We start from the raw sequence: 14,556 nt of genomic DNA on the forward strand, positions 1-14,556 counted from the left end.
CAAAAACCCTGCAAAGTTTTTGGGGTCATCAGTGTCCCTATCACCCTCAATCATCAGGCAAGATAGAACTAATGGGACCCTCAAACTTAAAAATCTCTAAACTTGCTGAAACTACTGGACTCCCTTGGTCTAAGATGTTGCCTCTGGCCTTGCTGACTGTTTGTAATACACCCTTTGGGAAACATAAACTCACTCCACATGAGATAGTCACCGGTAGACAAATGTCCCTTGGTATACAATGGTCTGCTGATCCCTTGTTTCATGCTAATGTGATCAGCTACTGTAAGGCTTTAATGTCTTATGCTAAAGCCTATCAACAGGTTAAAGAAGATTTCCTGTATTCCAATTCAAAAGATCGTGTTGGTCACAGTCTGGAGCCTGGTGACTGGGTATTCTGGAAACGTCATCAGAGGAGAACAGCCTTCGGACTCCGTTCGAAAGGACCTTACCAAGTGTTCCTGACCAGTAACACTGCTGTGAAACTAGAGGGCATTGAGCCTTGGGTACGCACATCACAGCTAAGGAAGCCTCCACCTGACATCTGGTCCTGTACAGATGCTGGAGACCCCTGAACCAAACTATAAGAGAGAAGCAGCTGATTTCAAAGTAGACTGTTTCCACCCAAGACGCCGGATCAAGACTTCATACTTTAACTGAACATGAAATTTTTTTTCTTCTCTTTCTCTCTTTTACTCTGGCATTGGCTTGGAAAGATAACACTCTGATCTGTATCTCCCAGGCCATTGCTAAGGGGAGTAACCTTTCAGAATGCTCAACTTGTCTTCAAAGATTCTAATCTATCCATGATGCTAGAGACCCTCTGTGACCAATTTCTCTTCTATTTCCAATGTCACTGCAAACTACGATTGACCCCCATTTAGAACTCTCTTACTAAGTTCAACTCTTATCACCAGAACATCCTGTGCCTTGTTTTTCCCTTTGTCAAATCATAACTGTATGTACTCAATTAGACACAAATACCTACAAAAATCTTAGTACATTTGCAACCCCACGTTCCCATGATTTTCTAAATCAGACTCCCCCCCCCAATCGCTAAGAGATCTCACCAGCAGTGCACATCTTTACAAAGCATTTAGGATGACTCTTTATTTCAGGCTAAGAGATTCTCTTCCCATATGTGCTGAAGACCTGACTGACCCCTGGCTTGGATGGGTAAATGCAGCAAACCCTGTGAATGAGTCCATTAACAGTACCCAGAATGGTCTGTGCCTCAACATGCTTTGTCTCTCTCTGTGGTTGTTTTCATTCTCCCTGGGCCTATGTATGCCTAGATGCCTAGGGCACAGCCAGGCAATGCCTCTTAGGTTATCTAACTGTGCCTCTAACTTTCCACAAATGAGTTAAGTCATCTCATTGATTGACTTCCCTGGATTTACACCACTGAGTTAGAAAGGAATTATCAGAAGGTGTTCATGACTCAAGATTAGCTTCCTTTGGCAGGGCCATACTTCCCTGGTTATGAGTAAATACAAATGACAATATGATCAGGAACCCCTCCTTAACTCCTGAAGACATTGCAGATTCCATTGCTAAGACAATAGCTGCCCAATAAAGATCCTTAAACTCTCTGGTCAAGGTTCCTCTTAATAATAGGATAGCCCTTGATTATCTTCTAGCTGGACAAAGAGAGCTCTGTGCTGTGGTCAACACCACTTGCTGCACCTGGATTAACCCTTCTGGGGAAGCTGAGACTCGGTTATGTAAGACCACTGAGCAAGCCACTTGGCTTAGGAAGGTGACTCCTTCAATGGTTCTTTCTTTGACTTATTTGATTTTGATTGGTTTGGGTCTTAGAGACCATGGCTCGAAGTGTACTCCAAACATTAGGGATTATCTGGCTTATAATAATCATAGTAATCTCCCTGTTGTGTTGAATTCTCTCTAAGACTGGAATGTCAGAAGACGAACAAAGAGAATAGCCAACTTAAAAATCGTGGACCTGAAACCATGACCTATGGACATCACAGCGATGTAGGAAAAAATGGTCCTGATGTAGGAAAAAATGGTGAATACCACACAGAGGATGGATAAAAGCTGTGAGAACTACAGAGCAGTAGCTAAGAGTGGTGCTAATGCCTTAAATTTTGATCTCATGTCTCAGTTATTCTGAAAGTCTGATCGAAAGCGGCGGTGGGGTGGGGGATAGTTTTAAAAAGGAGACAGAAAAAATAAAAAATAAAATGGAATAAATAAAACAAAATAAAAAGGAGACAGCAGGCCCCAAATAGAGTCACTTGTGCTAAACCCCACATCAGCAAACCAAGACTTATTACCTGAACTAACTTCAGTTCAACCCCCCAGGATTGTGACCTTTAACCAGTCTACCTGGAATTATCCGGTCAACACTAGTGAGCTGACCCAACTGCCAGGTCCTTCCATTCTCCTTAGGAAGGTGACCTTGCCTGAAACAATGCATTCTTTGCTAATAATTTCCTTTTTCCATCCCCTTTCTGCCTTTAAAAAAACCATTCCTTTCTACAGCTTGGGGAAGCTCCTTTTTATTGCTAGATGGGCTGCTGCCTGATTCATGCATTGTTGAATAAAGCCAATTTGACCTTTAAGCTTATTCAGTAGAATTTTTGTTGTTTAACAACCTCATGCCTATACATTGCAGAGTGTACCGGCTGCACCCCCTTACCCCTCCCACTCCAGCCCATAGAGGTGTTGACTGAAGAAGCCCCGCTGATCATGGCACTCCCCTTCCCCACTAAACCAAAACTTTCAATGTCTATTAGCACTAGGGTGACCAGATGTTTCGATTTGCCAGGGTCGGTGTTAATTTGTATCTGTTGTCCCAGCATAATTATTAATGGTGCCTCCTTTTATTCTCAAACGTGCCCTAATTTGGGTGATAAAAATGACATGTTCATCTTACTTATGACTATCTGAATGGAGCATAAACTCCCCACCTTCACAGACTGGCCTCAACCTTCCTTCCCAGATTTCCCCACCACTTCACACAGACCCCAATCTAACATCTTCCCAGTGGGCCTCCACCCAACTTGATAAACACATTATAATCCTCCCCCCCGCCCCCGCTTCTAGGCATTCGCTCAGACTATACCTGTCTCCTTTCTACCTGGCCTGAAAGAGCTTTCAAAGAGCCCCTGCGCTTGTCCATCCATGAAGACCTGGTGTAAGTTCCAGGATGAAGCCTCCTTAAGTGCTGATAAAGGCTTAGTCTAAATAAACCTCTTGTCAAGGGTTGTCTAGGCTTCCTCTGACTTCCCAATGTCTCTCTTCTGTTTATCTTGGGTTGGAGGATGATCAGAGGAGTAATGTCAGGCACAGGGAGAATATCACAGGCTGTTGCAACGGGTCATGGGAGAGATTTGGGGCAAGCATGGGGCTGGCCAGGCAAGGAATGGTGGTGAGAGTCCTGCTGAATAAGAGACTGAAGTACCTGGGGTCTGGGAAACCTCTCTTGGGCACTGGAATTAGAGGGATGGAAAGGTTTTGTCTGGTCTTGTCAGTTTTACCCTGAATCTCATTGCAGACCAGCAGAACCAAAAGGCCATTTCTCAGGAACACCGTTACCGCCCCCATAACCATACCTCTCACCCCTACTTCCGTCTTTCTCCCTCCCAGCTCAATGTGGATTCCCCACAAAATATACGACTGCTGACTGTAATAAAAATATATTTTCTGAATTCTTAAAATAACATATATTTCCATTTAACATTATGAGCCACACCTTTGGTTCACAAGAGCAATGTCTTCTTAAAAATACAAAACATTTTTGTATCGATGATCCTTGCCAGGACCCTTACAAGATTCCAGGGAATTAAAGAGGAGAGAGACAACATTACTCATACATTGCAGGGGATTGATTTGGGCCTCACAGAGGGGGAGGGACCCAACCAAAGCTTTACATTTCAAAAGTAACAAAAATTCATGGCAGAGGATTTTTTAAAAAGTCGATAACTTATATGCAATATATATATTTTAAATTATTAAATAAAAGCCATTCCTTTTGGAATGAGGTTATCTCAGAATACATCTTACGAAGATCAGGAGAATGAATCAAGCATTTTGAGGCTCTGGTTTGGTTTTAAAAGGTGAATATTTATGGCTTCAAAGTTTGGGATTTTTGGTCCAGGTACTTCATGGCATCCTGAACCCACTTCTCCTGGGGATCAACACAGAACTTCTTGGCCTGCTTGGTGCTGAAGCTGTGGGAGAGAGGGAAAGAACTTATTAAGGATCCTCTTTGAAACTTGTGCCGATTTAATCCTAAACCTTCCAGGACCATCTGCCATGGGATGAATGGGTTACCATGGGAGCAGAGGAAGGAGATAGAGGAAGGATGGGATGCTGAGGGTCAGTGGCTGCTCTTGATGGCTCAGTAAAGCCATTCTTGCTCCTGACTCGAAGGAACTGGTATGACCTGAACAAACTTCCAGGCAGGGAGCTAGAGGGAAATTTTCCTGTTGTGAAAACACATGGATTGGATTATAGAGATGGAACTCTCTAAGGGTAAGTCTCCAGGTAACTCTAATGCAGTTTCAAGAGCTCTGTCCCCCAGAAATGGAATTTTGGGCTGGGAGAGGGTAGGTTTTGTCTACTTACATCACAGCTCTCTGGGGACATTTGCTGTCGGTGATTCTTCTGTAGCTCTGCAGTCGCTGAAAGGAGATCTTCCTTCTGGCCACATTAAAGCAGCAGACGGTTGGGACAGCAGCTGAACCGGGGAGAAATGAATAGAAAGACTGAGCACTAATGATATGTAGATAATTTTTAAGCATGACTTTGTAAGGAAAGAAATTTCAGGAAGGCAAGGAAATGTAAGAGATGGAGGCAGAACCCATCTGCTCTGAGGTCCTGTACCTCTGCCTTTGATTTGGTGTCCCCAGCTGTACAGTAGGGACCCATCGCTACAGGCAAGAATACGGAAAAAGCTTGGTCAATGCAATAAGCTCCAACTTTGTCATTACGAACAGCTATGTCACTAAGTGATAGTCATAATACTGTTCATCAAATACTCTCCATTCTCTGTTTTCTGGACGCATGGTAGACTCGCAAGTCTTGGCCACTTTTGTTTGATTGGAACCATTAACGAGTTTTGAGCAATAAGTGAGAAGACAAAGTGACAAGTATCATTTCTAAGGTAGCTTTTGTAATTGTCAGTGCAAGACCCTTGAGAGCTTTCTTTTCCTTCATTACAGTAAGCAGCGATGTTCCCAATCCATCAATTGCCCCATCAATCCAGAGTCCTGAGCATATGAAGTAAAAGCTCTAGCCAATACATTATAGATAGTTAGTATGAGTAAGAAATTAACCTTTGTTGTTTTAAGCCATTGATAATTTAGGATCGTTTGTTACCACAGCATGCATTGTCTTATTCATACTGATACATGCAGTAAATCTAAGCCATCAGAGGATGAAAACATGAGTTATGATACAAACATATAGATACAATCACAACACGTCACCTTGAGAGATTCCCCTGGGACCTCATTCCCTTCCTCTAACCACTGTTTCTGAAAACTGTCTGGGGATCCAGTAAAATTTTGGGGTGTACAGTCAAAGCATTATTTTTTCTCTCCACCACTGACAAAAATGCCCCCTGTGCCTGCAATAAGAGAGGGTCTTTCTTTTGTGTGCCCCCATCCCCAAGCATGAGAAGGCAGCCAGATTATGGATGGACACAACATCACTCTCAGTACTCATGTCAGGAAAGAATGTGGGGACAGACCTCAGTAACCTGGGTTTCTAGTTCTGGCTCTTTCTCTGATTGTGAGGTCGGGGTTCTTCTTGTCACTCATGGGACCCGTTTTCCCGTCTTTAAAATGAAGGGGTCTGCAGCAAGTCTCTGCAGATTCTTGCTGATCTGACAGTTCTGGTGCTGCTCAGCTTTGCTGTAGAGAGAGAAGGGACTTACCTGGCTGAGCCAGCACCTGGGTGCTGAAGACGGCTGCTGCGAGCAGCAGACACAGAAGTGCTGCCGAGACCTTCATGTTGAGGGGGGAGGTTACCAGCTTCAACCTGAGAGCTGTTGGTTTCTGGGTTTGTCTCAGCCTCTCTGCAGCTCTGGTTGCTCTGCATGCCTTTTAAAGACAGCACAGGGCGTGGGAGCTTCCAGGGAAACCTTTGCTTGGCTACAGTCATGAACAAATCATGACAAAGGCAGGTCCTGAATTGCTGTTCTAGATTCCATCAAGTTAACAGTACATAAGAGGCAGCCTTGGGGGAGGGGATGACACATTTTTCATTCATGCATGTTTTTGGAATGACTGAACACAAATGGTAACCTAGAGGGTCATTTTTACAAGCTCTGCTTTCTCTGAAATGAGCCATCTGCAGTGGGGGAAGAGTCAGGGAGACAAAGGGCATGAAGAGATGAGGAGATTCAAGCACCTTCCCTCGTCCCTTTGTTCACATGGTGGTCTTTAGGATTTTAGGGGCCAGAAAGGGGCCCTAAAACTTCTGCTAGGCTCCCAACCAAATGCAGAGAGATCTCAGCAGCTCTGAACATTGCTTGGTCTCTGGGAACCCAGGAATTGTAGCACATGAGAAACTCACCCCATAATTCAATCTAGTGGTCACAGAATCTTAGTGCCCTGGAATTTTAGTGTTATAGGACATCAGAACTGAATATTTCTTATTTATCTTGACTTCCTGTGCATTCTTTACTCAGCTTTGTTAAGGAAATTTGACAAATAAAGGTTGTATATATTGAAGGTGTACAGTATGATGGTTTGATATTCACATGCATTATGAAATGATTATTGCAATTAAGTTAACTCACACATCCATCACCTCCATCACCACACATAGTTAACTTTTTGGGGCATGTGCATGGTGAGAACACTTCAGATCTACCCTCTTAGCAAATTTCAAGTATATAATATAGTATTATTAACTAGAGTCACCTTGCTGTACATTAGACCCCCAGAACTCATTCATCTTATAACCGAATGTTTGTACACTTTGACAAACATCTCCCCAGAAATACAAATCAAAACCATAATGAGGTATCACTCCACACCTCTTAGGATGGCTTTTATAAAAAAGACAAGGCACAGTAAGTGTTGGTGAGGACGTGGAGAAAAGAGAACCCCTGTACACTATTGGTGGGAGTGGAAATTGGTGCATCCCCTATGGAAAACAGTATGGAGGTTCCTGTGCATTTCTAAACTATTTGCTTAGCCGCTAAAGCCTTTTCCAAATGGAATCAAATAGCCAAAGCTTGTTCATCAAATACACTGTAGTGGATTGGGTCTGTTTGAAGCATAATAGGTGGCCCACATGCCCTCACACCCCAAGGATTCAAGGAACACGTTTGGAAAACCAGCAATCTAGTTCAACCTCACTCCCTGAGCACACATTGCAGACGAGGTGCCCAATGGCTAAAAATATCAAAGAGAAAGAGGAGACAAGAACCCACATGTATCCTCTTCGTGCACAACACTAGGCCCTCTAGGAGGAGATGGTGCAAGGGGAGGTCATTATCAATGGGGTCTTTTAATGAGGTCCTTAATTAAAGTCTTTAATGGGGTCACTGCGGTGAATACAGAATTGAATACTGGTATGGAGGGACTGCAAGGCCCTTTCCGGGCTTTTCCTTTACACTCCCATATCAGATTGGTACAGGTGGCACAGAGAGGTGTGTTGAGAAGGACTCTGAGGGCTTGCCTTGCATTAGTAGACGACAGTGACGTGGCTAACTGGTCATGTCCATCATGGACACGAGATTAAGAGAGTTCACTTACTGGCCTACGTGGTCTCTCAGCTCCCATCTAGAGTAACTGGTCTACAAGTACCTAAAAAGGAACCAAGTAGAGACCAGGAAATCTGGATTTTCCTTGTTCTTTCCTGCTCAGCTCCAGATGAAGTTGTCTAGCGTGGTCTCTGGAATCAGGATCCTGAGTTTGGGTGATGGCTCTGCCACTAATTAGCTTTGATACCATGGACAACTTACTAGCCACTCTCTGCTAGGTTAAGATGGGAATAATAATCATGCCTACCTTAGAGAATTGTTGGGTGAAACAAATGAGTTAATATATATATAAAGTGCTCTGTGGAGTGATCACTCTGTTACTCTGTAAGTGGAAATTCCTATATATTAGTATTTAGAAAGGGGGCAGATTTTGTGGGCCAGGGGATGCTAGAGAAGGACCTTGAGTCTGACCAGATGGTTTCATCAACATCTTCTCTCCAATTTTCCCAACTGTTTCCAAATAAAGGCATGTTATGCTAGGGACATTCTCCAAGAGTGCCTGAGTTACACTAGTGGAGGAAAAAAACCCTTCAAAGCTGTGTCAATATAACAAGTTTGGCACATTCAAACATGTTTGGCTGACAAGGTTGAGTGATTATGTTCTCTTCGGAGGAATAATTTCATAACTCTCCTGGGTTTTTAGAGGGCCCTATTAGCAAGGAACTTTACATTCCTGTGTTTCCCTCCAAAGCTCTGGATTTCATCTGGATCAGAGAAACCTCAGTAGGTAGAAATAAGCTAAATCTTTAAACATTTAAGTTCAGCAGCTGTTTTGTCCAGTTGCCTGGCTGGCTCTTACAGGTGGGGACAGCTTCACTGGCTGTCGCGCCTCTCTTCCTTGGAAATTCGTCACTCAGTGGTGACGTGAGCTGGATTCATTACTTGCCTCTGGCCTGGAGCCTGATAAATGTGAGACTTTGGTCAGGAATGACTCTGAGTGACGGGCAGAACGTGGGTCCTCACGTTAACAAATGAAATCTTTAACAAATGAAATCTGATCTTCCTGACTGTTTTCCAAAGAATGACTGATGATCAGTGGCCAAGGATCCCAGGAAGCCAGACTCCTTGTTTGTTTTGCAGCTCTGCTCCAGATTTCCTCTAATAATGCAAAGTTATATACAGAATTGAAAGAGACATTAACATTCATTTTATTCCAATCCTTTCTTAAAAAAAAAAAAAAAGAATAGAGACCTTAAGCTTGGGGACCACTAATAGAATCCCTAAGGCAACGTGATGTGTTTTATTTTTTTATTTTTATTGTTTTTTTAACATCTTTATTGGAGTATAATTGCTTTACAATGGTGTCTTAGTTTCTCCTGTATAACAAACTGAATCAGCTATACATTTACATATATCTCCATATCTCCTCCCTCTTGCTTCTCCCTCCCACCCTCCCTATCCCACCCCTCTAGGTGGTCACAAAGCACTGAGCTGATCTCCCTGTGCTGTGCAGCTGCTTCCCACTAGCTATCTATTTTACATTTGATAGTGTATATATGTCCATGCCACTCTCTCACTTCGTCCCAGTTTACCCTTCCCCCTCCCCGTATCCTCAAGTCCATTCTCTAGTAGGTCTGTGTCTTTATTCTCGTCTTGCCCCTAGGTTCTTCATGACCATTTTTGTTTGTTTGTTTTTGTTTTTGTCACTGTTGTCTGTCTGGCTAGAAGACTACCTCCGTGAGGGTGGGGCTGTGACCAGCCACTGCTACACCCCAGGACCACTGCATCTATTGAGATGATCATATGGTTTTTCTCCTTCAGTTTGTTAATATGTTTCATCACATTGATTGATTTCCATATATTGAAGAATCCTTGCATTCCTGGGATAAACCCCACTTGATCATGGTGTATGATCCTTTTAATGTGCTGTTGGATTCTGTTTGCTAGTATTTTGTTGAGGATTTCTACACCTATGTTCATCAGTGATATTGGCCTGTAGTTTTCTTTTTTTTGTGACATCTTTGTCTGGTTTTGGTATCAGGGTGATGGTGGCTTCGTAGAATAAGTTTGGGAGTGTTCCTCCCTCTGCTATATTTTGGAAGAGTTTGAGAAAGATAGGTGTTAGCTCTTCTCTAAATGTTTGATTGAATTCGCCTGTGAAGCCATCTGGTCCCAGGCTTTTGTTTGTTGGAAGTTTTTTAATCACAGTTTCAGTTTCAGTGCTTGTGATTGTCCTGTTTGTATTTTCTATTTCTTCCTGGTTCAGTCTCAGAAGGTTGTGCTTTTCAAAGAATTTGTCCATTTCTTTCAGGTTGTCCATTTTATTGGCATAAAGTTGCTTGTAGTAATCTCTCATGATCCTTTGCATTTCTGCACTGCCAGTTGTTACTTCTCTTTCATTTCTAATTCTATTGATTTCAGTCTTCTTCCTTTTTTTCTTGATGAGTCTGGCTAATGGTTTATCAAATTTGTTCATCTTCTCAAAGAACCAGCTTTTAGTCATATTGATCTTTGTGATCGTTTCCTTCATTTCTTTTTCATTTATTTCGGATCTGATCTTTATGATTTCTTTCCTTCTGCTAACTTTGGGGGTTTCTTTGTTCTTCTTTCTCTAATTGTTTAGGTATAAGGTTAGGTTGTTTATTTGAGATGTTTCTTGTTTCTTGAGTTAGGATTGTATTGCTATAAACTTCCTTGTCAGAACTGCTTTTGCTGCATCCCATAAGTTTTGGGTCGTCGTGTTTTCATTGTCATTTGTTTCTAGGTATTTTTTGATTTCCTCTTTGATTTCTTCGGTGATCTCTTGGTTATTCAGTAGTGCATTGTTTAGCCTCCAGGGGTTTGTATCTTTTACAGTTTTTTTCCTGTAATTGATATGTAGTCTCACAGTGTTGTGGTCGGAAAAGATACTTGATACGATTTCAATATTCTTAAATTTACCAAGGCTTGATTTGTGACCCAAGATATGATCTATCCTGGAGAATGTTCCATGAGCACTTGAGAAGAAAGTGTATTCTGCTGTTTTTGGATGGAATGTCCTATAAATATCAATTAAGTCCATGTTGTTTAATGTATCATTTAAAGCTTGTGCTTCCTTATTTATTTTCATTTTGGATGATCTGTCCATTGGTGAAAGTGAGGTGTTAAAGTCCCCTACTATGATTGTGTTACTGTCGATTTCCCCTTTTATGGCTGTTAGCATTTGCCTTATGTATTGAGGTGCTCCTATGTTGGGTGTATAAATATTTACAATTGTTCTATCTTCTTCTTGGATTGATCCATTTATCATTATGTAATGTCCTTCTTTGTCTCTTGTAATAGTCTTTATTTTAAAGTCTATTTTGTCTGATATGAGAATTGCTACTCCAGCTTTCTTTTGATTTCCATTTGCATGGAATGTCTTTTTCCATCCCTTGCTTTCAGTCTGTATGTGTCCCTAGGTCTGAAGTGGGTCTCTTGTAGACAGCATATATACGGGTCTTGTTTCTGTATCCATTCAGCCAGTCTATGTCTTTTGGTGGGAGCACTTAATCCATTTATATTTAAGGTAATTATTGATATGTATGTTCCTATTACCATTTTCTTAATTGTTTTGGGTTTGTTATTGTAGGTCTTTTCCTTCTCTTGTGTTTCCTGCCTAGAGAAGTTCCTTTAGCATTTGTTGCAGAGCTGGTTTGGTGGTGCTGAATTCTCTTACCTTTTCTTTGTGTGTAAAGGTTTTAATTTCTCCGTCGAATCTGAATGAGATCCTTGCTGGATAGAGTAATCTTGGTTGTAGGTTTTTCCCTTTCTTCACTTTAAATATGTCCTGCCACTCCCTTCTGGCTTGCAGAGTTTCTGCTGAAAGATCAACTGTTAACCTTATGGGGGTTCCCTTGTATGTTATTTGTTGCTTTTCTCTTGCTGCTTTTAATATTTTTTCTTTATATTTAATTTTTGATAGTTTGATTAATATGTGTCTTGGCATGTTTCTTCTTGGATTTATCCTGTATGGGACTTTGTGTTCTTCCTGGACTTGATTAACTATATCTTTCCCCATATTAGGCAAGTTTTCAACTATTATCTCTTCAAATATTTTCTCAGTCCCTTTCTTTATGTCTTCTTCTTCTGGGACCCCTTTAATTCGAATGTTGGTGCGTTTAATGTTGTCCCAGAGGTCTCTGAGACTGTCCTCAGTTCTTTTCATTCTTTTTTCTTTATTCTGCTCTGCAGTAGTTATTGCCACTATTTTATCTTCCAGGTCACTTACCCTGTTTTTCTTTCTCAAGATTGTTTGACTATTCATGATCATTTGTGTTTCCATACAAACTGTAAAATTTTTTGGCCTAATTCTGTGAAAAATGCTATTGGTAATTTGATAAGGATTGCATTGAATCTGTAGATTGCTGTGAGTAGTATAGTCATTTTCACAATATTGATTCTTCCAATCCAAGAACATGGTATATCTCTCCATTTGTTTGTGTCATCTTTTATTTCTTTCATCAATATCTTATAGTTTTCTGGGTATAGGTCTTTTGCCTCCTTAGATAGCTTTATTCTTAGGTATTTTATTCTTTTTGATGCAATGGTAAATGGGATTGTTTCCTTAATGAGGTATCACCTCACACTGGTCAGAATGGCCATCATCAAAAAAATCTACAAACAATAAATGCTGGAAAGGGGGTGGAGAAAAGGGAACACTCCTACACTGTTGGTGGGAATGTAAACTGGTACAGTCACTATGGAGAACAGTATGGCGATTCCTTAAAAACTAAAAATAGAGCTACCATATGATGTAGCAATCCCACTCCTGGGCATATATCCAGAGAAAACCATAATTTGAAAGGATACATGCACCCCAATATTTACTGCAGCACTATTTACAATAGCCAGGATATGGAAGCAAGCTAAATGTCCATCAACAGAGGAATGGATAAAGAAATTGTGGTGCATATATACAATGGAATATTATTCAGCCATAAAAAGGACAAAATAATGCCATTTGCAGCAACATGGATGGACCTAGAGATTGTCATACTGAGTGAAGTGAGTCAGACAGAGAAAGACAAATATCATATGATATCACTTATCTGTGGAATCTAAAAAAAGGCTATAAATGAACTTATCTACAAAACAGAAATAGAGTTACAGATGTAGAAAATAAACTTATGGCTACCAGTGGTGTAAGAGAGGGAGGGATAAATTGGAAGATTGGAATTGACACATACACACTACTGTATATAAAATAGATAACTGATAAGGACCTACTGTACAGCACAGGGAGGGAAGTCTACTCAATACTCTGTAATGGCCTATATGGGAAAAGAAACTAAAAAAGAGTGGATATATGTATATATATAACAGATTCGTTTTGATGCACACCTGAAACTAACACAGCATTGTAAATCAACTATACCCCACTAAAAATTATAAAAATAAATAAGTAAATAGATAAATAAAAAACCTTATATTTAAAAGTCTTGTATTTAAAAGACTCTTATTGTTCATTATATTATCTCATATAGTCCTTTTGGAGCAATCAACTTCAATCTTTCATACAAAGGGTAAAACTGAGGCACAGAATGCTGGAAGTATTTTCCTGAGCCATTGGTCACGGTAAAGCTAGCCTATGCTTCAACGATAACAATCATGACAATCTCCGTAGCTTATTGCAACATTTATTTTCTGTTTATGTCACAGCCTGATATTGGTCAGGTTGCTTTGTCAAGAGTGCTCTCTTCTGAGGAGTGACTAAGATCCAGCTTGTTTGTAAATTACAGCCACCATCTGGAACGTGTGGCCTCCAAGTTCACTGAGGCAGGGAGAGAGAGAGTGGATAGATTGTGTAGGATGTTTCAAAGACCCAGGCATGGATGCAGTTTATATCACATCTGCCTACATCCTGTTGACCTTCATGCATCACATGACTCTAGTCTAAGTGCAAAGGAGGCTGAGAAATGAAGAGGAGCACATAAATTTTGATCAGGGCTGATCGTTTCTCTCATAGTCTGTCCTTTGCTCACTTCCTTCTCAACATAGGTTAACACAATTAACCTATCCCCGAGAGAGAGACAACCCAAGGTCCTTTGTAGTCATTGCATCAACCTAAATGTCCAGGATCTCTGGATGGCAGGTGGACCTCTCTGTCAGGTGAAGATACGGATATATTTTGTCCAGTGACCTATGAACTAAAAAGACAAACTGTTTGCCCCTAATGTAATATATCAAGTTTGCAGAGGACAGTCTACTTGCCATCAACACCCTCATTCATGGAGGGGAAGATGGTAGACCCCAGTGGACAGTACTGTGTCGCAATCCTGCAGTCCTTCAGGCAGAGGTTGGAAAAGTCCCTCACCCTTGATGAGGCTTGATTCTGCAATCTGGGGAGTCTCTTTTGTCTTTCTGATCCTGGCTCCTGATTGCCTTTGTGAGAACCCTCCTTTTACATTATTCCCCTTGGCCACCTTTGAAGTGGATGTGGAAGAGAGACATGATCTTCTATGGGGGCTCTGCAGCCTTTGAAGACTGCTTGCTGCACTGTAGTGTTTGGAGCTTGTTTTCATCTTGAACTGTCAATGGCTTCTCTCTTTGTTTTTTTCTGTTTGTTTTTTTTTCCAGTCCAAGCCCATTCATTCACCGTTTTAATGGCAATATAGTATAATTCTCTTGATAACTTAGTAGGCTGATACTTTTCCACTCAGTCAATTTCATATGCCAACAACCACAGCCCAAGTTTATTTCTGGATAAACTTCTCAAATGGTTTCTGCTTTTTCTTCTCCCTCTCTCTCTTTCTCTTTCTCTTCCTCTTATTAATGGAGCTTGAAATGGCAAGGCTACAACTTAAATCTGATTCTGCTCTAAGTCACTTCATCCAACTAAGAGTTCTTTTTCTGAA

At 41.1% G+C, this 14,556-nt stretch overlaps 1 protein-coding gene across 1 annotated transcript; it reads right to left on the reverse strand.

Moving 5' to 3' along the window:
* Positions 1 to 4,015: 4,015 nt before the first annotated feature.
* Positions 4,016 to 5,983, reverse strand: LOC132355014 (eotaxin-like). The gene is made up of 3 exons (XM_059907180.1): positions 5,903 to 5,983; positions 4,591 to 4,702; positions 4,016 to 4,193 (listed from the first exon to the last, which is right to left on the reverse strand). Exons 1-3 carry the CDS (start codon positions 5,976 to 5,978, stop codon positions 4,088 to 4,090), a joined length of 294 nt encoding a protein of 97 aa, XP_059763163.1. The 5' UTR covers positions 5,979 to 5,983; the 3' UTR covers positions 4,016 to 4,087.
* Between the last annotated feature and the right edge of the window lie 8,573 nt (positions 5,984 to 14,556).

This window comes from Balaenoptera ricei, chromosome 20 (genome assembly GCF_028023285.1).
Source record: "Balaenoptera ricei isolate mBalRic1 chromosome 20, mBalRic1.hap2, whole genome shotgun sequence".
In the NCBI taxonomy this organism is placed as follows: domain Eukaryota; kingdom Metazoa; phylum Chordata; class Mammalia; order Artiodactyla; family Balaenopteridae; genus Balaenoptera; species Balaenoptera ricei.